The sequence below is a fragment of the Narcine bancroftii genome, chromosome 2, assembly GCF_036971445.1.
Source record: "Narcine bancroftii isolate sNarBan1 chromosome 2, sNarBan1.hap1, whole genome shotgun sequence".
Lineage (NCBI taxonomy): Eukaryota > Metazoa > Chordata > Chondrichthyes > Torpediniformes > Narcinidae > Narcine > Narcine bancroftii.
The window spans coordinates 291819647-291847226 of NC_091470.1; the positions used below are offsets into that span (position 1 = coordinate 291819647).

The 27580-nt window shown below is 35.6% G+C and overlaps 1 protein-coding gene across 5 annotated transcripts in view; it reads left to right on the forward strand.

Annotated features, from left to right (window-relative positions):
* mybl1 (v-myb avian myeloblastosis viral oncogene homolog-like 1) overlaps nucleotides 1–24349 on the forward strand; it is an 84114-nt gene extending 59765 nt beyond the window's left edge. For 2 of the 5 annotated variants that reach the window (XM_069921352.1, XM_069921355.1), the window contains 4 exons: nucleotides 6600–6716; nucleotides 6870–6977; nucleotides 11078–11227; nucleotides 20884–24349. In XM_069921352.1, the coding sequence (XP_069777453.1) occupies nucleotides 6600–6716; nucleotides 6870–6977; nucleotides 11078–11227; nucleotides 20884–21009 (501 nt within the window). In that variant the 3' untranslated portion in view covers nucleotides 21010–24349. The remainder of the gene's footprint in view (nucleotides 1–6599; nucleotides 6717–6869; nucleotides 6978–11077; nucleotides 11228–20883) is intronic. The other 3 variants (XM_069921354.1, XM_069921353.1, XM_069921356.1) reach the window with 3 other exon arrangements.
* The last annotated feature ends 3231 nt before the right edge of the window (nucleotides 24350–27580 follow it).

Sequence of the window (27580 nt, forward strand, 5' to 3'; positions counted from 1 at the left end):
TTTTCTTCTTGCAGCGAAAGCATCTATCTGATACTGTTGGATCCCATTTATTTAACTTTTGGGGCATGATATATAGCCTGCGTAACCAATTATATTGTATCATGCATAACCTCGTATTTATTATATTTCTCATAGTTCTGGAGCATAACTTTTCCCATATTTCATTTTTTATCTTTAGGTTTAGATCTTTTTCCCACTTTCGTTTGGGTTTATAGCTTATTTCATGATTTTCCTTCTCCTGCAGCTTGATGTACATGTTTGCTATAAATCTTTTTATTATCATTGTTTCTGTAATCACATATTCAAAGGTGCTTCCTTTGGTAATTTCAGTCTGTTTTCCAATTTATCCTTTAAGTAGGCTTTCAGTTGATGGCATGCAAACATTGTACCATGAGTTATTCCATATTTGTACTTCATTTGTTCAAATGTTAATAAATTATTTCCCATAAAACAATTTTCTATTCTTTTAATTCTTTTTCTCTCCCATTCTCTAAAGGAAAGGTTATCTATTGTGAAAGGGATTAGTTGATTTTGCGTCAATAATAATTTTGTTAGTTGGTAATTTGTTTTTTCCTTTCTACATGAATCTTCTTCCAAATGTTGAGTAGATGGTTCAGTACTGGTGAACTTCTACATTGCACCAGCTTTTCATCCCACTTATATAGTATATGTTCAGGTACCTTCTCCCCTATTTTATCTAGCTCTAATCTGGTCCAATCTGGTTTTTCCCTTGTTTGAGAAAAATCTGATAGGTATCTTAATTATGCTGCTCTATAATAATTCTTAAAGTTTGGTAGCTGTAAGCCCCCTTGTTTGTACCATTCTGTTAATTTATCTAACGCTATCCTCGGTTTCCCCCCTTTCCATAAGAATTTCCTTATTATTTTCTTTAGCTCCTTGAAGAATTTCTCTGTTAGGTGAATTGGTAATGATTGGAATAGGTATTGTATCCTTGGGAAAATATTAATTTTAATGCAATTTACCCTTCCTATCAGTGTTAGTGGTAAATCTTTCCAATGTTCTAAGTCGTCATGTAATTTCTTCATTAATGGCCGATAATTTAATTTGAATAGATGGCCTAGATTATTAACTAGGTATTGGATTGCTTGTGTTTGCCATTTAAATGGTGATTCTTTCTTAAACTTTGTGAAATCCACATTATTCATTGGCATCGCTTCACTTTTATTTGCGTTGATCTTGTACCCCGATATTTCTCCATATTGTATGTAATTTTATTGATAATTCTGGTTCTGTTATGTATACTATGATGTCATCTGCAAATAAACTGATTTTATATTCCTTCTCTTTTATTTTTACCCCTTTTATTTTATTTTCCGTTCTTATCAGTTCTGCCAATAGTTCTATTGCTAAAGCGAAGAGTGAGGGAGATAGTGGACATCCCTGCATAGTTGACCTGCTTAATTTAAATTGGTTCGATATATATCCATTTACTGTCACCTTCGCCATTGGTCCCTGATATAACGCTTTAATCCAATTAATATATTTCTCTGGTAGGTTGAACCTCTGTAATACTTTGAATAAATAATTCCATTCTACCCTGTCAAAGGCTTTCTCTGCGTCTAAAGCAACAGCCACTGTTGGCGTCTTATTTCCTTGTACTGCATGGATTAAGTTAATGAATTTACAGACATTGTCCATTGTTCGTCTTTTCTTAATAAATCCAGTTTGATCTAGTTTTACTATTTTTGGTACACAGTCGGTTAATCTGTTTGCTAATAGTTTTGCTATTATCTTATAATCTGTGTTAAGTAGAGATATTGGTCTATATGATGCTGGTGTTGGTGGATCTTTCCCCGTCTTTGGTATTACTGTAATTATTGCTGTTTTACATGAATCTGGCAAGTTTTGTGTTTCTTCAGTCTGGTTCATTACTTCCAGGAGAGGAGGAATTAATAAGTCTTTAAATGTTTTATAGAATTCTATTGGGAATCCGTCCTCTCCAGGCATTTTATTGTTCAGTAGCTTTTTTAATATTTCTTGTATTTCCTCTATTTCAAATGGTTTTATCAATTTGTTTTGCTCCTCTTCTTGCAATTTCGGTAGTTCAATTTTAGCTAGAAACTCATCTATTTGTCTTCTTTCCCTTCGTTCTCAGTTCGGTATAATTGCTCGTAGAATTCCTTGAAGTTTTCATTGATCTCTGTTGGGTTATATGCAATTTGTTTGTCCTTTTTCCTTACTGCCAATACCGTTCTTTTAGCTTGTTCTGTTTTAAGCTGCCAAGCTTGTATTTTGTGCGTTTTTTCTCCGAGTTCATAATACTTCTGCTTTATTTTCATTATGTTCTTCTCCACCTTATACGTTTGTAGTGTTTCGTATTTTATTTTTTTGTCCGCCAATTCTCTTCTTTTTGTTGTATCTTCCTTTGTTGCTAGTTCTTTTTCTGTACTTACTATTTCCCTTTCCAGCTGTTCTATTTCCCGATTGTAGTCCTTTTTCATCTTAGTTACTTAACTTATTATCTGCCCTCTGATGAAGGCTTTCATTGCATCCCATAATATAAATTTGTCTTTCACTGATTCCGTATTTATTTCAAAGTACATTTTAATTTGGCACTCAATAAATTTTCTAATTTCCTGTCTTTTAAGTAGCATGGAGTTTAATCTCCATCTATACATTCTCGGTGGGATGTCCTCCAGCTCTATTGCTAATAACAGGGGTGAGTGATCAGATAACAATCTAGCTTTATATTCTGTTTTCCTAACTCTCCCTTGGATGTGGGCTGACAACAGGAACAGGTCTATCTTTGAGTACGTTTTATGTCTACTCGAATAATATGAGTATTCCTTCTCCTTTGGGTGTTGTCTCCTCCAAATATCCAGAAGTTGCATTTCCTGCATTGATTTAACCATAAATTTGGCTACTTCGTTATTTTTGCTAGTCTTTTGTCCAGTTTTATCCATCTTTGAATCCAAGTTAAGGTTAAAGTCCCCTCCTATCAATATATTCCCCTGCGTATCTACAATCATCAAAAAAATATCTTGCATAAACTTTTGATCCTCTTCATTAGGCGCATATATATTGACCCAATCCCAGAGTTCTGAATATATCTGACACTTTATCATTACATATTTCCCTGCTGGATCTATTATTTCCTCCTCTATTTTGATTGGTACATTTTTATTGATTAATATAGCTACACCTCTGGCTTTTGAATTATATGATGCTTCCATTACGTGCCCTACCCAGTCTCTTCTTAATTTATTGTGTTCCACTTCAGTTAGATGGGTTTCCTGCATGAATGCTATATCTATTTTTTATTTTTTCAGTAAATTTAATAGCCTCTTCCTTTTGATTTGTTTATGTATTCCGTTAATATTTATAGTCCTATAGTTCAACATGGCCATCTCATACTCTGTTTACATCTCATTTTCGCTTCCTCACCACCACCTTTCCCCTTTTCCCCATTTTCATTTCTCAGTTTTCCTTTATTGAACGCAATGTATGACAACACTTCTAAAACATAAAATACTTCAACCACTCCCACATCTAAAATTCCCTTAACCCCAAGTGTACCCCCCCCTCTCTGAGTCGCTCCTTGTCCCTTGCTGGGCAACCACAACTCCCCTCTCCATTCGGACTGCGAACCCGTTCGCAAGTGTCAACTGATTTTGCAGTGACTGTTATTCTCTCCCACCCAACCCCCTCCAGTAAAGACTTTTATCTTCACATTAAAACAAAGCTCCCCCTGTTTTTTCTCTTTCTTTTTTTTACCCCTCCTCTTTTTTTTCTCCCCTTCTCCCTTACTTCCCTTTTCTTCTCTCCTTTAGTTCTTACATTATCTTTATATGTAGTTTGTCATCGTTCTTTGTTCTTGTTACATCTCTTCATCTCTCTTTCTGTCTTGCAGGCGTTCTGCAAATTCTCGTGCTTTTTCCAGATCCGAGAACAGTCTGTTTTGCTTCCCCGGGATAACTATTTTAAGCACCACTGGATATCTTAACATAAATTTATAGCCATTTTTTCATAGGATCGATTTTGCTATGTTAAACTCCTTCCTCTTCTTTAGGAGCTCAAAACTTATGTCTGGGTAGAAAATTTTTTTTTGACCTTTGTACTCCAGTGGTTTTTTTGTCTTCTCTAATTTTATTCATTGCCTCTCCAATATATTTTCTCTTGTCGTGTATCTCAGAAATTTTATTAAAATGGATCTTGGTTTTTGATGTGACTGTGGTTTCGGGGCTAATGTTCTGTGTGCCCTTTCTATTTCCATTCCTTCCTGCATTCCTGGCATTCCCAGGACTTTTGGGATCCATTCTTTTATAAATTCTTTCATATCTTTGCCTTCTTCATCTTCCTTTAGGCCCACAATCTTTATATTGCTTCGCCTACTATAGTTTTCCATTATATCCATTTTCTGAGCTAACAACTCTTGTGTTTCTTTAACTTTTTTGTCACTTTCTTCCAATTTTCTTTTTAAGTTGTTCACTTCCATTTCTACCGCCATTACACGTTCTTCCACATTTTCTAATCCTTTCCCTACATCTGTTATGACCAGCTCTATTCTACTCTCTTTTTCTTCTGTACTTTTCATTTCACTAAATTGTAGTGTCAACCATTCTTTTAATGCTTTCATTTGTTCTTGAAAATTTTCTTTATCTATGTAGTGTCCATTCATTTTACCTTCTGTTCCTCTGTGCAGAGCTTCGTGTTCTTCTTCTTCTTCTTGTGTGTCTGCTCTTGGGTTTGTGTCTTCTACTTCTCTTCCTTGTATCTGTGTCTCTTCTGACTTTCTTGCTGAGCTGCTTGTCTCAGTTTGTTGGGTATTTTTTTTTCATGGTTTCTTGATGTTGGTCCTCTTCTTCTGGGCTGGTTATCTGTTGGGCCTCCTGCTTCTGTTTTTCTTTCTCATCCCTCCCTTTCCCATTGCTTTCTTTTTCTTCCAGCTGGGAGCCCTGCTGTCGGGCATCTGTCAGCTGTTCATGCTGTGTAATTTCACTCCACAGCTGGTCCCCCCTCCCGTCAGTGTTCTCCTTGTCCTTGTTGTGCGCATCGCTCATGCGCGATTCCTCGCGTGTGTGCAGTTGCACACCTCTGTTTGGCTCAGTGAGCCATTTTTGCAGTCCCGTCGTCAGTAGGTCGCGACCCTGCGGGATCTCCACTAACCTCGGGGAGCGGGCTCCTCTTTCCATGGTGGGTCCCTGCTTTTTTGTACAGGTAAGGCCTTCTCCTTTCTCTTCTGGCGTCTTGCCTTCTTTTTTTCCCGTTTTTGGTTTTTCTTTCTTAGGTGCCATTTTCTTTCCCCTCTAATAGTTTGCCCATGACTGATGTATAACTGGTCTATAATTCCCAGAATTCTCCCTAGTACATTCTTTTAAACAACGGGATCACATTTGCCATTCTCTAATCCTCTGGCACCTCCCCTGTGGTCAAGGAGAATGTAAAGATCATTGCAAAGGCCCCAGCAATCTCTTCCCACCCTTCCCATTTATCTTGGGATATATCTTCTCCAGGGACTTATCAATTCTATTTGTTTTGAGAAGATAGAGAATTTACTCTTTCTTAATCTCAACATGGTCCAGCACATAACCTTGTTCTATTCTGACCTCACCTTGACCAAGGTCCTTTTCTCTGGTAAATACTAAACTTAAGTATTCATATAGGACTTCCCCAACCTCCTCCGTTTCCAGGCACATTTTGCCTCCTTTATCCTTAAGTGGCCATACCTTCACTCTTATCATGCTTCTGTTCTTCATGAATGCATATTATGGCTTGGGTTTTTCCTTGATCCTACTTGCCAAGACCTTCTCATGCCCCCTTCTAACTCTCCTAAATCCTTAATCAAGTTCCTTCCTGGTAACCATATAATTCTCATGAGCCCTTCCTGCTTTTTACTTTCTAAAACTAATGTACTCTTTCTTCTTCCTCCTAACTAGCTGCCTCACCTGTTTTTTCAACCAGAGTTCCCTTTTCGTACCACCTTTCCCCATCTCAGTGAGATAAACCTATCCATAACCTCTAAACATCCTCCATATTATTTCTGGGCTTTCTCCCAAGAACATCTATTCTCTCTTTACTCTCTCATTCTAATTTGCCCTTCTCCAATTAAACATTTTACCATTTGTCTGCTTTTATCCTTGTCCATAGCTATGCTAAAGCTCAGGGAGTTGTGGTCACTATCACTGAAATGCTCCCCACCGTGAGGTATGTCACCTGACCAGGTTCATTATTCAGTGCTGGATCCAATGGCTGGGCCACATACTGTATCAGGAATCATTTTTGGGCATGCCTGAAAAATTCTGCTTATCTATCCCTTTCAGTAAGGAGGTGCCAATCAATATTTGGGAAGTTGAAGTATCCCATAATGACAACCCTGTTTTTTGGGACTAATCCAAGTAATCTTAAAAGTTTATCACTAATATTTCCTGAAAAATAATTACAGATGTGAAACAAATATTGTTTTTCTCTCTCCATAAATGGTGCCTGACATTAGTATTTTTGCACCTTGTTTCATTAATAAAGGAATCATTGAATTTTGACCAGTAGTGGAAGTTTTAAAATATATTAACTAATAATTTAAAATATGAGCAATTTAGACTAATTAAGTGAAGAAAGTTATTACTGTTTTGACGACCTAGCCTCAATCACTTGCACACATAGAAGAGGATATTCGGGAGGTGTTGAAGAAGGAAACGGGGGCTGATGTATTACTTGGAGAAGGAATGGATCCAATCTTCAAAATCTGCGAGCAAGAGGTGATATTATTGTTGCCCTCTTCTGCATGGATGATCTATGAGCTATAGAATTTTGACTGTGATTTCTGGCTTTCATCCTCGCTCTTGTTTCATGTTTGTTTTTCTTCCTCCTTCTTTCGTCTCCAACCCCACACCCCCCAAAAAAAATCACAGCGCTCAGCTCCCCTCAAGAAAGTACGAAAATCTCTTGTTTTAGACACTTGGAACAAGGATGACTTTTGTGCTCAAAAGTTCACACAGACCTCTGTTTCAGATATACAGGTGAGTGTCATTTCTGGAAACTTTACAAAATAATTTATTTTTAAAGAAGCTATTGTGAGCACTGAATTAGTAATTATTGCATTTTGCTTTGAAGTCTAACATTCAATTTCATTATTTTATGTGATGTGGTTCTTGATTCTGTATTCAAGTTAGTTCTGAAACTTTTATAGAATCTGTTTACTACCTGGTATCCTTGTGTGTTATAATAGGAAATATCTATGAATCAATGAGATTGAATTTTAATAATTTTCCTCATTTTTTTCATTGGAATATGTATGTTTTATTTAAAATGTTTTATTTCTTCACACTTGTCACCTAATTATTTTCTCAAATTTCTACCTATTCTCCTTTCTTGGATATTTGCAGTTACTTTTCTTGAGCTGAGCTGCAAGTAGATAGATATTTTGCCTAAAGAAGCATGAATGATAGCTTTAGCAGTGGATGAGCTAATGTTGGTGTGCAAGTGAGTGATGTAAAAGCATTAGAAATAATGTTAGTTATGGAAGATGTGACGTTGGTTTTGCAGTCAATCGTATGAATTAGGAGTAGGATACTCTGCCCCTTGAGTCTGCTCTGCTTTTAAGTAGCTTTATCACTGATCCATCTGTAGCCTTCTCTCTGGTTTTTGATCATCTCTGATAAACTTTCACCCATATGATTATTAAGAAGCTGAATTAAGAATATTCAAAGACTGCTTTTACCACCCTTACAGTTCAAAAACTCATGATTCTTGGAGAGTTTTCTTTTAAATATCTTGAATGCACAAACACCTTTTTTAAAAAATCCCAATGACCTGTCCTCCTGAAATCTTCCACAAGGCAAAAAATCCATTCCTCATCCACCTTGCATTACCCTTCAGGATTATATTCATTTCAATCAAGTTCCCTCTTTATATTCTAAACTACATCAGGTATAAATTTAGCCTGTTCAACCTTTCCCCATGATATAACTCTTGAATTTCTCATTCATGGTTCACCTTCTCAGAATTGCTTCCAATGTATTAGCATCTTTAAGGAGATGAATACTGTGCTTTATATAACTAAAGCTCAGTCTCCCTACTTTATATTCAATTCCTTACCAATAAACAACATTTTATTTGCCTTCCTAACTAAATGCTATGGTTGCACATTAATCTTTTCCTATGTTGGGACAGCCACATCCCACAGCCTATCTCAACTCTCATCATTTTGATTGCATGCTTCTCTATATTTCCTGCTATAATTTGTTGATACTTCCTTGTGTCCTCATCATTACCTTCTTGTAAGCAAATTTAGAGTACTATTTTTATTTATGTAAATTGTGAATAGCTGAGGCTCCATTGTCAATTGCTGTGGCACATCACCTTTACTAACATTAATAGTCAAATTTGATGTTTTTATTGTCGCTGTATGTCAACCATTATGGTGATGTTTTGTAAAAATTGAGAAGACTTTTTTGTATGATTGATATAATTTTAAATCTTTTGGATTCATTTACAAGGCATTTGTGCTTTTTAGGTTTTGATTGGTAGCAGGAGAAAAAGTCAGGGTCCACTTTCTAGATTCTGATTTCTGTAATGTGTGTGTGGTGTTGACCTGTTTTCCCTACAATGGTTTTTTCACATTAGAGGAAATTGATCCCCAGTAAAAACTGGCACCTTCAGGAGGCAAAAAAAAAAGTTAATTTTGGGCAAAATTAAGTTTTTAAAGAACTTCTGAATTTTTTTTAGGATACTTGTTTTCCACAAGAAAATAAAAATTACAGATCTGTTGGCTAGAATTAAACAACATGGAACATGAAACTTGATCATCAGGCTCATCTCTACTGAATGAGGTGTCCCCCCTGAGCTTGTCCTGTTTGCAAGTATATGGGTCGTATCCCTTTCCTATCCATGTCCCAGGCTGAATGTCTGGTCAAATGTTCAGTGCACCAGCCTCCACCATTTCCTCTGATAGGGATGTTCCATATACTCATCACCCACGTATTAAAAAAACCTGCCTTTTGGGTTTCATTTAAACATTTCTCCCCCCCCCCCCCATCCCTTTTTTAAGCCAGTGGCCCATAGATTCAGACTCTTGGGAAAAATACTGACAATTCATCTTGTGTATGCCTCCCATAAATTTATAAACCTGTATAAGGTAATCCCTCGTCTTCCTTTGCCCCTGACAAAACAGCCTATCCAATCTCTACTTCCAACTGAAGCCCTCCCATCCAAGCTATATTCTTGTGTATCTTTTTTGTGCTGTCTCTAATTTGACTATGTCCTTCCTACAGTATGGTGACCAGAACTGCACATAAGAGTCCAGATGTGCTTCACAAACATCCTGATTGCCTAACTCTTGTATTCAGTACCCAATCCTATGTGCTGCCTTCATTATACTGTCACTTTAAGGGAACTGTTCTTATACCCCAGGCCTCTCTGTTCCACGGCAACTCTCCCCAGGGTCCTGCCATTTGCTGTGTATATTTTCTCCTTGTTTAACTTCCCAAAATACATAACTTTGCACTTGCCCGAGTTAAATTCCATCAGCCATTCCTTAATGCACTTTCCCAGTTGATCCTGTTGTAGACTTGGAAAATCTTCTTGATGTCCACCACACCATGAATTTGGGTGTTTTGTACAATTTAATAAACATACCAGATGCATTCCCATCTAAGTCATTAATATAAATTACCAACAACAGTAGATACAGCACTAATATCCACAGCACACCATTGGTTGCAGGCCTCCAATCTTTTAAAAAAAAACAACTCTCCATTTCCAAAACAGTTTTGCACCCTATTGGCCAGCTCACTCAGGATTCCAACTATCCTTCAGGACTAACCTACGATGGGAGATTGTCAAAGCCTTGCTAAAATCCACACAGATGATGTTTACATTCTTGCTCTCGGCAATCCTTGTGGACATATTCAAATTTTAATTTTTAATTTGTATTAACTACATGATTGAAGCTGATTCCAGCCATTTAAATTTGTGCCACCCAATTAACCTACAACCTTATACTTTTTGAAGATGGAAGGAAACCAGAGTACCCTCAAATCCAGAGAACACAGGGAGAAGGTACAAACACCTTACAGACAGCGCTGGATTTGAACTTGGGTTGCTGGCACTGTAGTAGCATTATGCTAACTGCTGTGCTCATTGTGACGTCACGATCCATGGTGTGATTGTTTTGCATTGGTTAGGATAGAGCAAAGGCAAAATAATTTTACTAGTGTGAGGTTCATTCAGGATAACAGCAGGAAAAACACTGTTCTTGAATCTGGTGGTGTATGATCTCACATTGGTGAATTAGAGTGTGGCTGGGATGGTGTGAGTCTTTTCATAGATTGGCTGCTTTTCCAAGGTAGAAGGATGGAGTCGATTGAGGGGGGGAGGAGTGTGGTGTGACGCAGTCTAAGCTGTGTTCACAATTCTTTGCAGTTTCCATATCATACACCCGAACAAAATACTTTTCAGTAATGTTTCTATAGAAGTTGAGGGATGCAGTTGGTATGCCTAATTCCTCAGGCTTTTGAAGAAGTAGAGGTGCTGGTATACTCCTTGCCATTATGTTGACGTGGGTGGACCAGGACAGGACACTAGAGATGTTTAAAATAAAAACTAAAATCAAAGTCATGAGACATTTTTTTCTCATGGACAACATCATACTAATCAGTTCTTGACTTTCCAACTAAAAATAAACCCTATCTTTCAGAATTCCTTCCAGTAACTTTCCCACCAAAGTTGGCTCACTGACCTGAGTTCCCTGGTTGGTCCTTGGCCTTCTTAAATAATTAGCCATCCTTTAGTCTTCCAGTACCTAAGGAAGATGCAAAAATCTCTGCTGGGTCCCTTCCAATTTCTTCCATTGCTTCCCACAACATCTTAGGGTACACTTGATCAAGCCCTGTGAATTTAATCACTTTTATATGTGCCCCAAAGCTTCTGCTTTGTTAGGTCGATGTTTGGGACATCTCTGCTCTCTTGCCTGAATTTCCTGGCTTCCCTGCCCTTCTTCTAGGAGCCATTTTAAATAAATGGATAAATGTTAAAAATCATGCCTGTCCTTTTTCATGAGGAAATAATGTGAGAATTGAAGAAAAATAATTGAATTGGAGAAATTTATTCTGCTTTACAGTCTGAAAACTTGTTGAACACTTCATTACTGAGAACACTTTTACCAGAAAAATCAGATGTCACCACAAGTACTTGGAGCAGAAGTGTTATTTTGTCTGAAATTAAACAGCAAAATACTTCAAAAACTGTACGATTTGAGATCCCATTGCAGGTAAGCTTATAGCATTGGTGTTTTATGGTGTATATGTATGCAATCATTAAATATATTTTACAAAGCAATCAAAACACAACTGGAAGAATCTTTTTCTCTTAGAAATTTTAATTTTTAACAAGTGACATGCTCTACTTCATTCATGTCATTTTTTGAAAATTTGATTTATGATTTGCGGCTATAAAGTTGTATGAAAGGGTAAGACAGTTAGAAATAGCAAAACATCTTAGAGCATGTACAATTGCAATTTATGCTTCTTGCACATCTTGCACATCTTCATTTTGGGATTTTTAAATTTAAAGTATTATAAAAGTTTGGCTTTGAGTTAACATTTATAAATTGGGTTAAAGCCCTATATAAAAATCCGTGTGCAAGGGCGGTGACTAATGGACAAATTTCTACTTCTTTTCCATTAACTAGTTCGAGTCACCAGCCTTGTTTATTTTGGCAATAGGACGCTTAGCAGAGCTTATAAGACAAGATTCTAAGATGAAAGGTTAATCAAGAGGAATATAAAATTAATTTATTTGCTGATGATGTTTTGGTTTATTTGACTGATCCTATAAATTATTTGCCTCAATTACATGTAAGATTGGAATATAAAATTAATTGGGAGAAAAGTGAAATTATGCCTTTAGTTAGGGGTGATTATACTAATTGTAAAATGGTTACTAAATTTAGGTGGCCAGATGCTGGTATTTAGGTATTTGGGTTGATAATGACTTTAAAATATATATATGTAAATTAAATTATTTACCTTAATAAAATTGTTGAAGATTTGAACAAATGGAATACCCTATCAATTACTCTAGTAGGTAGGGTAAATTGTGTTAAGATTAATATTTTCGATAGAGTTCAATATCTTTTTCAGTCACCCAATCTCAATCCCTCAAAATGTTTTTAAGGATTTAAATGCGAGTTTTAAGATGTTTTTATGGAAAGGAAAAATGGCAAGGGTTTCTTTGGAAAAATTGACTTGGATGTTTGAATTGGGTGCCATTTTAAGAATTGTTATAAAGCTGCTCAATTGAGATTTGTTTAGTTTAGATAAAATTTCCTGCTTGGGTGAATTTACAATTTAGTAAAATAGGAGAAATAAACTTACAGGATTTTATCTATAAATGGAACTTTAAATTGTTGGTAGGAAGTAGGGAAACAACTATTTTGAAACATTTGATTGAATTATGGAATAATATTGATAATGAAATAGGTATGAAAGGTTTAGTTTCTCAAAAATGCCTCTTTGCAAAATAGACATTTCATTTTCTATGGATAATCAAATTTTGAGGACTTGGATGTGGATAGGTATTGAGAGGATAAAGGATTGTTTTGAGGCTAGGAGATTTATAACATTTGAATGAATGGAGAATAAATTTAATGTGCCTAATAATACTTTTATCTGTTACTATCAAGTTAAGGCTTTTTTGAAAATTGGTCAAAGTTTGATGTTACCTAGTCAGAGTAAACTGGAATTATTGATTTGTAATAGTAATGTAAATAAATTTATTTCTGTAATGTATAATTTATTTCAAAGGAAAGCCTCCAAAATAGGGGTGTATAAAGCGAGATTAAGATAAGAAGTAAATTTAAATAGACAAATAAATGAGGAAGTTTGGATGGAATTGTGTAAGATTAATATGGACAAAAATTTTGAATGTTAGATATATTCAATATATTTTTTTCCATCTGTTATATTTGACTCCACAAAAATTAAATAGGCTGAATCCTGTTATATCAGATTTATGCTTTAGGTCTTGGTGTGAGATTGGAATTTTTTTTCATTCTACTTGGCAGTGTTCTAAAGTTAGATACTTTTGGTTGGTAGTCAGTAACCTTTTGGAATGGATTACGGGAATCAAGTTCCGACATGATCTGTGTTATTATTGAGTAATATTAAGGTTATAAGACCTAAATTAAAATCAACTATATATCAAATTGAATTTGTACAAATTGCTTTATCAGTTTCTAGGAAATGCATAGCAATATCATGGAAGTCAGATATAGATTTAGGTATGGAAAGATGGCATGCAGAATTTCGTAGCTCTATGCCATTAGAGAAGATTGCTTATAGTTTACAAAATAAATATTTTTTTGGAAAATATGGGATCCATAGTTACAAAATGTGGGTTTATATGTTGGATAAATTCTCTGAAGACCTCACTTCTTGGAAACCTCCAATATTAGACTTTATGATATAAATGCTCTATTTCCTTGGCATTCTTCAGTCCTTCTTTCTTTAATCTCTTTTTCTTACTTTTTACTTTCTAAGGGTTTTGGGGAGATGGGAGAGGGAAAGGGGGTTTCTTATGTATAATTTTTTTGGTATAATTTTTGAATTTAATGAAACTTAATTATTATTGTGGTTTAAAATTTGTAAATAAAATATTCAAAAAAAATTTGGGCTACTTTTAATAATTTGCAAACGGCATGACTGTTAAAGAGATCGAAGTGTATGCTTTTAGACCAGTGGTTTTCAACATTTTTTTCACTCACATACCACCTTAAGTAATCCCTTACTAACCGCAGAGCACTATGCCATAGGGATTACTTAAAGTGGTGTGTGAGTGGGAAATAATGGTTGAGAACCACTGTTTTAGACGATCAAAAGCGAGGTGAAAGATTCTGGTTTACTAAAAGCAACATTTGGTAACTTGAGCAATGTTCAAGTTTTATTGTCATGTAAACCAAGCTGTAGTGAGAAAGTTTGTTTTGTGAGCAGTCCAGCTAGTTAACCCAAACTGAACACAGAGGAGAAAAAAAAAGCATTATAGAGTGCAGTTACAGAAAGACATCAGTTAGTACAGAGCAAAGACACCATTATCTTACTAGATGGAGGTTTGTGCAGGAGTCTGATAACAGCAACAAAGAAATGGCCCTTGAATATGGTGATCTCATATCATGAATTCTCCCAAGGGGAGAAGAGTGAAGAGACTGTGATTAAGATTAAATGACTTTTAATATGTTGGCTGCTTTTCTAAGGCAGTGGGAAGTATAGATGGAGTTAGTCAAGAGAAGGGGGTTTGACTGCTGGTATGAGCTATATTTACAACTCTCAATGTCCAATTAAACCTGAAATGGCAGATCTGGAACAAAGCATTAATCTTCAGTAAAGGGTCCCAGACTTGAAACATTAATGATTTCTCTTTCAATGAATACTGCCTGATCTGCATTTTTTGTGTTGAATTTAATTTTCTTGAAGGGGATAAAACACTTAAAAATGTGTTCCCCTCGAAAGATTTTGAATAATGTCACGTCAGTTGCTTATTAGGCTTTGTGTTGGGTTATAACAGTGAAACCAATATTGTTTTGTTAAATGTTACATCTGCCATTGTTTGTTTTCAAATTTATAACAAATCCTGAAACTTTTCATAGAAGTATTTTGGAAAAGGGGTTAATTAATAACCCAATAAAGAGATAACTGTGTTTTCCATGTATAAGCAATCAGTTTAAGTGCAGTGTTATGCTGAATTAAGCAAGTACAATAAAGATTGAGATAAACAATAAAGGAATGTTGAAGCATGAATACCATGGGTGATCTTGCTAGATTATAGAAAGATGGAATTCTTGGTTGAAAATTCAGGGAAATATTCAACCAAACTTTCCAAGGATGCAATTTGCAACTGAATTTTTCCATTAAATTTTTAACAGTGTCACAGCAACCGAAGGCCTCAAGGGTCAGGTTATGGAGTACCTGGAATTGCATGACAAGATAGGCTAAAGTCAGCATGGTTTCCTTATAGGAAAATCTTGCCTGACAAACCTACTGGAATTCTTCGAGGAAATCACAAGCAGGCAAGATAAAGGACTTGCAGTGGTTGTTGTATATTTGGAGTTTCAAAATATATTTGGCAAGCTGCTGCACATAAGGTTGCTTAACAAGATGAGAGCCCATGGAATTCTTTGGCTTGGCTTCGCGGACGAAGATTTATGGAGGGGGTAAAAAGTCCACGTCAGCTGCAGGCTCGTTTGTGGCTGACAAGTCCGATGCGGGACAGGCAGACACGGTTGCAGCGGTTGCAGGGGAAAATTGGTTGGTTGGGGTTGGGTGTTGGGTTTTTCCTCCTTTGCCTTTTGTCAGTGAGGTGGGCTCTGCGGTCTTCTTCAAAGGAGGTTGCTGCCCGCCAAACTGTGAGGCGCCAAGATGCACGGTTTGAGGCGTTATCAGCCCACTGGCGGTGGTCAATGTGGCAGGCACCAAGAGATTTCTTTAGGCAGTCCTTGTACCTTTTCTTTGGTGCACCTCTGTCACGGTGGCCAGTGGAGAGCTCGCCATATAACACGATCTTGGGAAGGCGATGGTCCTCCATTCTGGAGACGTGACCCATCCAGCGCAGCTGGATCTTCAGCAGCGTGGACTCGATGCTGTCGACCTCTGCCATCTCGAGTACCTCGACATTAGGGATGAAAGCGCTCCAATGGATGTTGAGGATGGAGCGGAGACAACGCTGGTGGAAGCGTTCTAGGAGCCGTAGGTGGTGCCGGTAGAGGACCCATGATTCCGAGCCGAACAGGAGTGTGGGTATGACAACGGCTCTGTATACGCTTATCTTTGTGAGGTTTTTCAGTTGGTTGTTTTTCCAGACTCTTTTGTGTAGTCTTCCAAAGGCGCTATTTGCCTTGGCGAGTCTGTTGTCTATTTCATTGTCGATCCTTGCATCTGATGAAATGGTGCAGCCGAGATAGGTAAACTGGTTGACCGTTTTGAGTTTTGTGTGCCCGATGGAGATGTGGGGGGGCTGGTAGTCATGGTGGGGAGCTGGCTGATGGAGGACCTCAGTTTTCTTCAGGCTGACTTCCAGGCCAAACATTTTGGCAGTTTCCGCAAAGGAGGACGTCAAGCGCTGAAGAGCTGGCTCTGAATGGGCAACTAAAGCGGCATTGTCTGCAAAGAGTAGTTCACGGACAAGTTGCTCTTGTGTCTTGGTGTGAGCTTGCAGGCGCCTCAGATTGAAGAGACTGCCATCCATGCGGTACCGGATGTAAACAGCGTCTTCATTGTTGGGGTCTTTCATGGCTTGGTTCAGCATCATGCTGAAGAAGATTGAAAAGAGGGTTGGTGCGAGAACACAGCCTTGCTTCACGCCATTGTTAATGGAGAAGGGTTCAGAGAGCTCATTGCTGTATCTGACCCGACCTTGTTGGTTTTCGTGCAGTTGGATAATCATGTTGAGGAACTTTGGGGGACATCCGATGCGCTCTAGTATTTGCCAAAGCCCTTTCCTGCTCACGGTGTCGAATTACAGGAATGATATTAGCATGGGTAGAGCACTGGTTGATCGGCATTGAACGGAGTGGGAATAAAGGGATCTTATTCTGGTTGGCTACTGGTTACCTGTGGTGTTTCTCAGGGGTCAAGGCTGGGGCCACTTCTTTTTACATTGTTTCTTTTGTTTGAAAATATTATTTTTCATTTGCATCAATAACAAATACAGTACTTATCCATAATCATGCAGAATTTTTAAAAAATGCAAAAAGAATACATAATTTTATATTTGCTTACCCTACCCTCCCTCCCCAAAAGAGTAAGAACAAAATAGGATATCCTTTATTGATTAATTAAATTTCAAATTTACAAATATAATCTTAGACCTTAAATTAACTAGGGTGAGTTGGAGTGGGAGCAGCAGACGGCGTAGATGAACTCTTATCAATGTCAGGTTTCCAAATCTTAAAATTTTTCTTGTTGATTCCATAAATTATATGTTATTTTCTCCTACGGTATACAATTTTGTAATTCCATTTGCCATCTATTCAGCCCCACATTATTGCCTAGTTTCCACATTACGGCCATACATTTCTTTGCCTCTGCTATTGCTACACTTAAAAACTTCCACTGATAAATATCTAACTTCAAATCATGAATATCCCCTAACAAAAATATTTTTGAGTCTTTCAGAACTTGCATCTTCATAACTTGTTCCAGTAAAATACTTACATCTTCACAAAATTTTTCAACTTTTTCACACTGGCACACTGCATGTAAAAAGATTCCTACCTCTTCATTGCATCTAAAACATTGATCAGAGCAATTTGAATTAAGTCCATGTAATTTATGTAGAGTATAAAATAATTGATGTAAAAAATTATATCATTCGATATCTGACATTAATTGTACTGGTTATACTTTCATAACATAGTTTTGGCCATACGTCTTGTTGAATTTGTATATTTAAATCATTTTCCCATCTCAATTTAGATTTAAATAGATCTTTTTTCTGCGTAGTCTCTTGCAATTTTATATACATATCAGTAATAAATTTTCTGATAAACATATCAGTTATTAAATATTCAAATTGGCTTTGTTCAGGTAATTTAAAATTCAGTCCTAACTTTCTTTTTAAGTATGATTTAAGTTGATAATAAGAAAAAATAGTATTATTTGATATATTTGTCTTTCAGTTGGTCAAAAGTCAAAAAAAATCCAAAAAACAATCCCCTATCCTTTTTATTCCACAGTTATACCAAATATCAAAAAAATGAATTATTAACTGTCAAAGGAATTAAAGGATTTTGCTTTAATAACATTCTAGGTAATTGATAATTCTTCATTCCTCTTTCTACATGAATTCCATTCCTTACTTTAAGTATATGTTTCAAAACTGGTGTATCTATTTTCCCTTTCAACAGTTCTTTGTGACATTTATACAAAATATATTTGGAATTAGTTTCTTTATTTTACTCATTTCACTTTGTACCCAAGCTGTCTTTTCACCAATCTGATAACAGGAAATCAAAAATCTAAGTTGAGCTGCTTTGTAATAATTTTTAAAATTAGACATTTGTAGTCCCCCTGATCATATTTCCATGTTAATTTTTCCAATACCATCCTGGGCATTTTGTCTCGCCAAATAAATTTCTTACATTTTTATTTAAATTTTGAAAAACATTGGTACAAAAATTGGTAATGATTGGAATAGGTATTGTATTCTAGAAAAAATATTCATCTTCACACAATTTATCCTTCCTATTAAAGAAATTGGTAAATCCTTCCATCTTATTAAGTCTGCTTTAATTTTCTTCAGTAAAGGTATATAATTTAATTTAAATAAATTATTCAAATTCTGATCAATATTTATTCCTGAATATTTGACCGCCTCCGTCTGCCATTTACATTTTGTCATTTTCTTAGCTTGAGTATAATGAATCTGAATTATTGGCATCATTTCACTTTTATCAATTACTTTATAGCCTGATATTAACTCATACTTTGCCAGTCGAACATTTACTTTTTTTAAAATGAAATTTCAGGGTTTGTAAGATGTCATCATCTGCAAAAGACTAATTTTATGTTCTTTATCTTTTATCTTAAAGCCTTAATCTTATTATCTCTTCATTTCACCTCTGCTAAAGGTTCTATAGCCAACGCAAATAAAAAAGGTGACAATGGACAACCCCTTGTCTAGATAATCTTTCCAATAAAAAAAGTTTTGATATTTATCTATTTGTAACTACTTTAGCCTTTGGTTGATCATATAATGCACTTATCCAATATATAAAATTTATTAGAATTCCAAATATCTTCAATACTTTAAATAGATAGTCCCATTCTAATCTGTCAAATGCTGTTTCTGCATCTGAAGCCAAAGCTACTGATGGTATTTTTCTTTTTTGAGCTACATTTAATAAACATAAAAATATTATTGGCTGATCTATTCTTTATAAAACCTGTTTTGTCCGTATTTATCAATTTAGGTAAACATTTAGCTAAGCTATTAGCTATTAATTTAGACAAAATTTTATAATCTGTATTCAGTAATGATATTGGTCTATATGAAGATGGAAGCAAAGGATCCTTCCCTTTTTTTTGGAATAACTGTTATTAATGCTGTTTTAAATGACTCTGGTAAATCATAGGAATCATTCATTTGATCTAGCAATCCCATAAATTAGGGATCAATAACTCTTTAAATTCTTTGTAAAACTCCAGAGAGAAACCATCTTCTCCTGGAGCCTTACCTTTGGTAAAGACATCAATATGTCATATAATTTTGTAACAGTAGAAGAATTTGTTAATTCAGTCTTTTTATCAATATTTAATTCCAGCAATATTTGTGATAAATAGTCATCTATTTTATCTCCATCCTTCAAGGATTCTGATTGATATTATCTCTTATAAAATTTCATAACAACGTCATTAATAACCTGTGTTTTATAAGTAAGATGACCTGATTCTTCTTTTTGCTATTATTGTTCTCGATAATTGCTCTGCCTTCAGTTACCATGCTAAAACTTTATGGGCTCTATCTCCCAATTTGTGATATTTTTGTCGAGTTCACCTTGTATCTCTCTCCACTTTATATGTTTGTATTTCATTTAATTTCAATTTTTTAAATTCCAATATTTTTTGTTTCTCATCATTCACTTGATTCTGTGATTCTCTTTCCAACTTTGTTATTTCTTTTAATTACAAATGTAAAACTGGAGCACAGGGGCAAATAAAGGAAAAAAAGTGTCTTTGTCCCAAACATTATGGAAGGCACTGTTAGCTCAAAGTTCCAAGTTCAGATTTATTGTCAGAGTGCATACATGACATCACATACAAACCAAAGATTCTTTATCCTGCAAGCCAGGCAGAATTTCTTCTTATCGGTAGTGCAAAAAACTGTATTCAAGAAGTGAGAAATATATAGAGAGAAATAAATGTAAACAAACTGAGCAATATAGAAAAAAATATAATCAGAAATAAATTATGTGCAAAATAAGAGTCCTTAAATGAGCCTCTGATTGAGTTTGTAATTGAGGAGTCTGATGGTGGAGGGGTAGCAACTCTTCTTGAAACTGGTGGTACAAGTCTTGTGGCACCTATACCCTATCCTGTTGGCCTTTGAACTATGTCATCAGCACTTTTTTGATACTTTCATTAGCTCTAAATTCTCAGTCTGTGTCTAACAGTAATATACACTTTTCAACTATACACCTTGATTTCCATTGAGTACTCTGCACCAACCTCATTGATTGAAAGGTGATTTTAGTAGGAACACCTTGGGCTTGAGGACAATTGAATTTCCAAGTGAGAAGCCCATAACCAAACAGTCATTTGGCAAGCTACACCAACTGTTTGAAACTCTTCTGCAGTAATTCCAGGACAGTTTGTGAACCAGGATACTCTATAAAAACTACTTTGGAAACTTAAGTGAACTTTTACTTCTACCATGTTTGCAACAATGAAAAGATGGGAAAGATTTTCAGTTGTTAGAATTGACTTGGAAATTCCATTCTTATGGTTAGTAATATACAAATAAAACAGAGCTTGAGCTGTTCATTTTTGCAGATAAATGTGAGAATGTTTGTCATTGGAGATTGCATGATTTGTTATTGTTGTTCCACGTAGTGCTGTTATTAAAACCCATGACAAATTGCTTTTCTTAACTCAGTTGATTTGTGATTGATTTAGATTGTTCATTAGTCTTCTGATGGACAAAAGGTGAAGTGCACTTGGGGAGCATGTGATTTTATGCCATTTCTAGCGTGAATGTGAATTTCTGTTGTAAAATTATGCAAGAATTGTCCCGGTGCAACTTCTGAGTATCCCTCAAAGAACTAGATTATTGTAAGAATGATTGAAAGCTTTGGATTGTCTCTTTGGTCACCATAAGTCATGAGTATCATTTTGTAGAAGCTTTCTGACTTTGTTTCCTACTTTGTATGATACACAGATGACCAGTGAATGGGAAGCAGTTGCTTGCGGAAAGACAGAGGATCAGCTAATAATGACTGAACAAGCTCGGAGGTATCTTAATGCATATAATAGCAGCAGCATTAGCAGGACCCTGATTCTGTGACTGGCCATTGCCTAAGCAGACAATGAATATACACCAAAACTGAGAGCTGGTGAATTTTGTCGTATACTTAACTCGTAACAATTTAGGTGTGGTTTTTCTGGAGGATTACATTTGTTCATTATTCTGCTATGTAATAGTCAAACCTAATCAAAACTAAAAGCTGCTTTTGCTAAGTATAATATGTGCTAATAAGATAGCCGATATTTTAAATAGAAGAAACACATGGATGGGTGAGGTGGAAACAAGACTTGTCTGAGTTGCACTCTTTTGTCTTTGATTTGCTGTAAAAAAAAAACCAGACTAAATGCTATCTTTGAATTATAATACCATATAATGGGTAATTGCCATGTAGTTATATTTTTTACTACTGATCCAAATTGTTAACCAAACACTAATCAATTAGGATTGGTTGCTTGGAATCAAGCATGAAAATTTAAAGCAGCTAATATCAGATATTTGGCAATTGACAAAACCAAGATAATTTCCTCTTATGGTATGCTTTATTGTAAAGATATGTCAATATGATCAAATAAGTGTGTAAAGCATAAAACCAAGTATTTTTTTAATAATGTAAGTAGGCAGGATGAAGATTTTTTTATTTCACAATGGTGAAATACAAGTATTTAACACAAATCTCTGAAATGTGAGATGGTGTTCTGAATGTATCGTAGAAGCAGGGAAAAGATATAAATTGAGAGGAAAGGGTATATTTCCTTTAAATTATTTTCAGCTTTAATGCTTAATAGTATTTATATGTGAGGATTGAGAATCTAGAAACCATTGTTAATTTCTGTTGATTACACATGATTATAGTTGGTCACACATTCCAAACTACACTTCTTTAAATAGATTAATTACTTTCATATTTGGATACGTGTAACCATTGATGTGTACTAGAAATTGAGAGCAGGAGTGTGTGTTCACTTTCAATCATCTCTTTATTCCATGATTTCTGAGCAGAAGGAAGAAAAATTTTCTGATCTTTTATACTGATTAACTTACTTGCTTTGAATTGCTCTTGTGCTGCTTCCTTCCTTATTTCTAACCTTCTGAAATAAAAGTTGCTAAAGATACTAAATGAGAACTGCACACATTCTTTTATCCTAAGCATTCCACAGTAACATAAGCTGTCTATGTACAGATAAATTCAATTCCTCTTCCAAATCTAGTTACAATGACAGATTAAAATACTTTGCACTTAAATGTTCAACCAATGATGGATGTGCATGTTTGCCTTAAGTTGTAAATTGATTAAATAGTTCTTCGTCTCCATTTTTAAAGCAAAATACTGCATGCAAATCCATTATTAGTCAGTTGCACCTTAAGATCAAATCACAATTATCCATTTTTTAATAAAATATATTTCCACATTTATTCTGTAAGCATGTTAATGCTTACCATGTTTAATAGAACATCACACTTTCCATCTATTTTTGTGAAAAATATTAGATTTGGAAGTGAGTAAAGATCCAGGATATATCTGCAAGCAAGAAAATCTGCAGATGCTGAGGTCTAGTGCAGTACACAAAGGTTCTAGAGAAACTTAAGTACTTTTGTGAACAGTCTAAGAGGTGTTTGTCATTTTTTATTTTAATTTAATGACATTGAATCTGACTGATATCATTTTTGTATCATTATGATATCATTTCTGGTTTATATTACAAGTAGTGTAAATAGGGAGCTTTTGCAGCAGCTTTAGACCAGTAGTAAACTTACATATTTTGTGCTACAACTTCAGCTGACAATTTAATGGATTTTCTGTTAAATTAATTGGATTCTGATTATTTTCTGCATACTTGGCTACACCAATCTTAGTTTTTTTTAATTCTAAAACTCTGGTTAATTTTGGAGAAATTTGTTCATATTGCTTTGCCTCATTGTGGTTCAAGCAATAATATCCATCTTCATACACTGAAGTTTCCTCAACTCAATTTACATCAAATTGAAGAACAATAAACATACCTTTATGGTTTAAATTGATTTGTTTGCTTTCTAGATATATATTTAAAACCAAGTAGTTTATATTCATTTTAAAAGTACAGTACAACTCCAATATCCGAAATGATCAGGACCGGGCCTATTTTGGAAAAATTATATTTTCAGATCAGTCATTTTTTAAAAACAGCCCAGTAGAAACAGCAAATCAGCGTTTAAACAACAACATTCACAAGGGAAGGCTTTTTAAACATGAAATAAACATTTAATTCTCACCAAAAAACAATCAGAACAAAATAAAATAAATCCAACGCCAAAAACTGGAAATTCTACTCAAAGGTTTTTCCATAAATCCAACATTTTTTCAACCTGTGACATCAGTTCAGCTCCGAAAAAAAAAAAAAAAAAAAAATTTGGATAAATGAGGTTATCCTCATTTTTTCCAGAGGCTAAATGATATCATTTCAGCTTCAAAATTTTTCAGATAAATGAGGATTTCTGAATTTTCTGAAATCCTGAATTATCCAAAACAATTGTCAGAGCTGAACAGATGTCACTTCTGGGTCCAAAAATTTTGGATAATCCGATTTCGGATAATCGAAGTTGTACTCCATCTCAGAAATTGGAAATAAATTGTAATGGTCTCATAGAATATGGAAGAATTATATCCCACATTTCATGCATAGGAACAATATTGGGTTAAAGTTACCTGAAATTAGTTATTTGCACTAAACATGTGTTTACTTTTCTTTCTCCCTTAGAAAAAAATTAAATAGTTAGATGGATCTACAGAATGCGAAGTGTATGTGGAGATGTAGCACTGATATATTTAGGGGAAAAACAAAATAGTAAATGGTTATTAAATAGCTATAAAATATTTAGACACCCTTTCCTCTCCTGAGTTGTACTGCTATGCACAATGACAGGATATGTTTGCTGCTATTGAGAGATGGAAAAGGGAGCATCTGATGCACTGTGTATAGAATGTACATAGTTTGTATGATGGAAACAGTGATTCTGTAACATTTTAAGTGTGAAGGTTTTATCTTGCATGCTGTGTTCACTAAGCACATATTAATTGGACACTTTTTGAAGGTTGTGTTTTTGTTTTTTTTAATGGCTTTGTTTCTGCAGGATTAAAGTTTTGAATGTCATACATGTAGCAGTTATTTGTATCCTGCATTTGCTCTGATTACATAATCTCTGGATTCTTGCATAATTCACAGATACTGCATAAATACTGAAGGATTGTTTAGTTATGCCAATATACTGGGTTAAGGTTTCTTGCTGTAATCTGTCGTGACCGGTAGGTCCTTTGCCGTGATCAAAGCAGAGTGGTACACCAACTGCCTATGTAGAGCATATGTATGTTGTGAAATAAATAAACACATAAAATAAATAAATTGCTATGTGCTATCTTGTAGTTGTGTGATATTTTTGAGAGTCTCTAAATTTTGATTATCATTACATAAATGAGAAGAAATAGGTGAAATCAGGAGGTATTTCAGCTTCTTAATCCATTATATTGTTGCACTGATGCAACTTTTTATACACTAGTCTTACAACATAAATTCTAATTGTGATGAAATTGCCTCCAATCCACAGAAGTTTAAGCAAATCCATCATACTATCAGCAAGAGCTTTTAATGTTCACAATAAACTTTTGGACCAGATTGTTTTTGGTTCATTTCCTGGCCTGTGCATGTATGAGTGAGAGCACAACATAGAGTTATGAGGCAGAGAACAGGCCCTTCAGCCTAACTTATTCATGTTGGACCGTAGGCTAGTCTCATTTGCCTGTATTTGGTCCATATCCTTCTAAGCCTTTCCTGTTCAAGTGACTTATGAACGTTGTTATTGTGTCCAGTTCTACTGTTTCCTTTGGTAGTTCAGAACAGATGTGGACCGCCCTCTGAGTGGAAAAAGTTGCTTCTCAAGTTCCTCCTAAATCTTTCCCCTCTCACCTTAAACCTATGCCTACTAGTTCAAGAATCATTTAACCTGGGGGGAAAAGACTGTGAGCATTCACTTTATCCATGCCTTCGTGATTTTATAAACCTCTATAAGATTATTCCTCAACCTCCTTCACTGTGGGAAATGAAGACCCAGACAATCCAATCTCTCTGAATAACTCAACTGCTTCAATTTCGGCAATTTCCTGGTGAATCTGCAGCCTTTCCAATATATTGATGTCTTCACTACAGCTTCAAGTGGTACTCCACGAGTGGTCTTATTAAAGCCTTGTACAGCTGAATCATGATGTCCCAACTTTTTTTTACTCTATTGCTCTACCCAGTGAAAGCCAACAAGCCAAACTCCCTTTTTTCCATATTTTGGCCACATGAGTTGCCACTTTCAAGGAAATATGCACCCTATTCCTCGGTATCTGTTCTACACACTCTTGTGGGTCCTACCCTGGTTTGACTTCCATTTAAATTCCATTTAAAACTCCTTGGCCCACCATTGCAATGGATCTATATCCTGTTGTAAACTTGGATATCATTCCTTTCTGTGCACTACACAACCAATTTCAGTGTCATCTGAAAATGTACTTAACAAATTAGCTACATTGCCATTCAAATTGTTCATATAGATCATTTGAGGGTAGGGTTGAAGTTACCACCAAAGTTGATGATCTCATTATTGGTGCAGGATACTGCACCAATGTAGTCATCAATGTAGCCGAGAAAGGTTTGAAAAGTATTTCCTGTGTGGATTTGCAACATGCAACGAGTCCCCTTAGCTATCTATGACTTTGATTTGGAGAAATTGGGACGAGCCAAAGGGAATGTTATACGTCGAGTATGAGTTCTATCATACAGGATGGTGGTGGTGGAGGTGGTTAGTTGTGTCTATTGTCCAGGAAGCAACAGAGAGTCTCAGGCCTTCCTTATGGGGGATTAAAATGTAAAAGGACCGGTCTTCCATGGGGCATGATGAAGGAAATGGCTGTAAAGAGTTAAAAGGCAGGAAATGTGAACGGGAATGTTTGAGGGGAAGTGGATGAGAAAGGGCAAGAAAAGAAATGATCAGCAAACTCCAAGATCTATGCCCCATTATATAATTGGATCCTGGATTTTTTCACCTCCAGACCCCAATCAGTACAAATTGGTAAGAACATCTCCAGAATCTCCATCAGTACCAGAACACCACAGGGCTGCGTACTTAGCTCCCTGTTTAACTCACTTTACACCTCTGACTGAGTGGCTTGGTATGACAGCAACACCATCTACAAATGTATTGACAGTGTCACGATAGTGGGTTGCATAAAAAGGGGCAATGAATAGGGATACAAGAGGGAGACTGAAAACAGCTGAATGGTGTACTAAAAACTATCTCATACTCAATATCACCAAAACTAAGGAGTTGATTGTGGACTTTAGGAAGGGAAAACCAGAGGTGTATGATGTAGTGATCATTGAGATAGAGGAATGGATGAACAAATTTAAATTTCTGAGAGTCGCTATCTTTGAGAACTTTTCCTAGACTCAACCCACTAATGTTATTGTGAAAAAAAGTATGTCACTTCCTCAGGAGTTTGTGAAGGTTTGGTATGACATTGGAAACCTTGGCAAACTTATACAGATGTGCACTGGAAAGTGTATCCTTTTCCAAGCCACAGGTACTGCATCGTGGCTTGGTATGGGGTCACTAATATCTCTCAGCAGAAAGCCCAGCAAAAGATAGTGAACACAGCCTAGTACATCACAGTCAAAACTCTCCCCATCCTCAAGAAAATCTATATGGAATGCTGCTGTTGGAGAGCAGCAGTAATCAAGGATCTACACCACCCAGTATATAGTATGTTCTTGCTGCTGCCATCAGGAAAGAGGTAGAGGTGCCACAAGACTTGCACCACCAGGTTCAGGAATAATTGCTACCCCTCTACGATCAGACTCCTGAACTCACTGAAGGACTCTGACTTTGCACATTAATACTGAATTTTTTTTTCTTCTGCAATGCCCTGTCAGTTTGTTTACATTTCTTTCTTTCTTTGCATTTCTCTATTGACTACAGTTATTTTTTGCTATAGCGATAAGTAGAAATTCTGCCTGGCCTGCAGGAAAAAGAATCACTAGGTTATATGTGATGTCATGAATGTGCTCTGGCAATAAATCCAAACTTTGAATTTTGAAGAAGAGGATCAACAGAACCTGATATTGGAGGAATGGATAAACAATCCAAGAGTTTGTCAAATATTATCAAGGCAGCTGATTCCAAACACATTAAAGAATTCTCACAAATATGTTAAGTACAATTTTAAATAAAGCATTTTAAATGCATTAGAGTATGAAATAATGATTAAAATCAAAGGCTTAAGATAGAAGATGAAATGTAAGCTTAAGCATTCATTATTTTCAAATATTTAATTTTTATATGGGAAATGCAATTCACATTTTTGATGGTTATTATTTGCTTAGTATGCTATAAAAATTCCATGCAGCAAATTTTTAAAAATCCAGAATATTTTCTAGTAAAGATGGTTTTCAACAATTTACTGATTTCAGGAAATTGCATTGCACTAGAGAAAGCTGTAAAGTAGCAAACATGTTCAACAACAGTTGTACCACTGGATACCACTAATAGTGTTTAAGAAATTTTGAGTGTGTGCATGAATCATGCTTCAAAAATGATA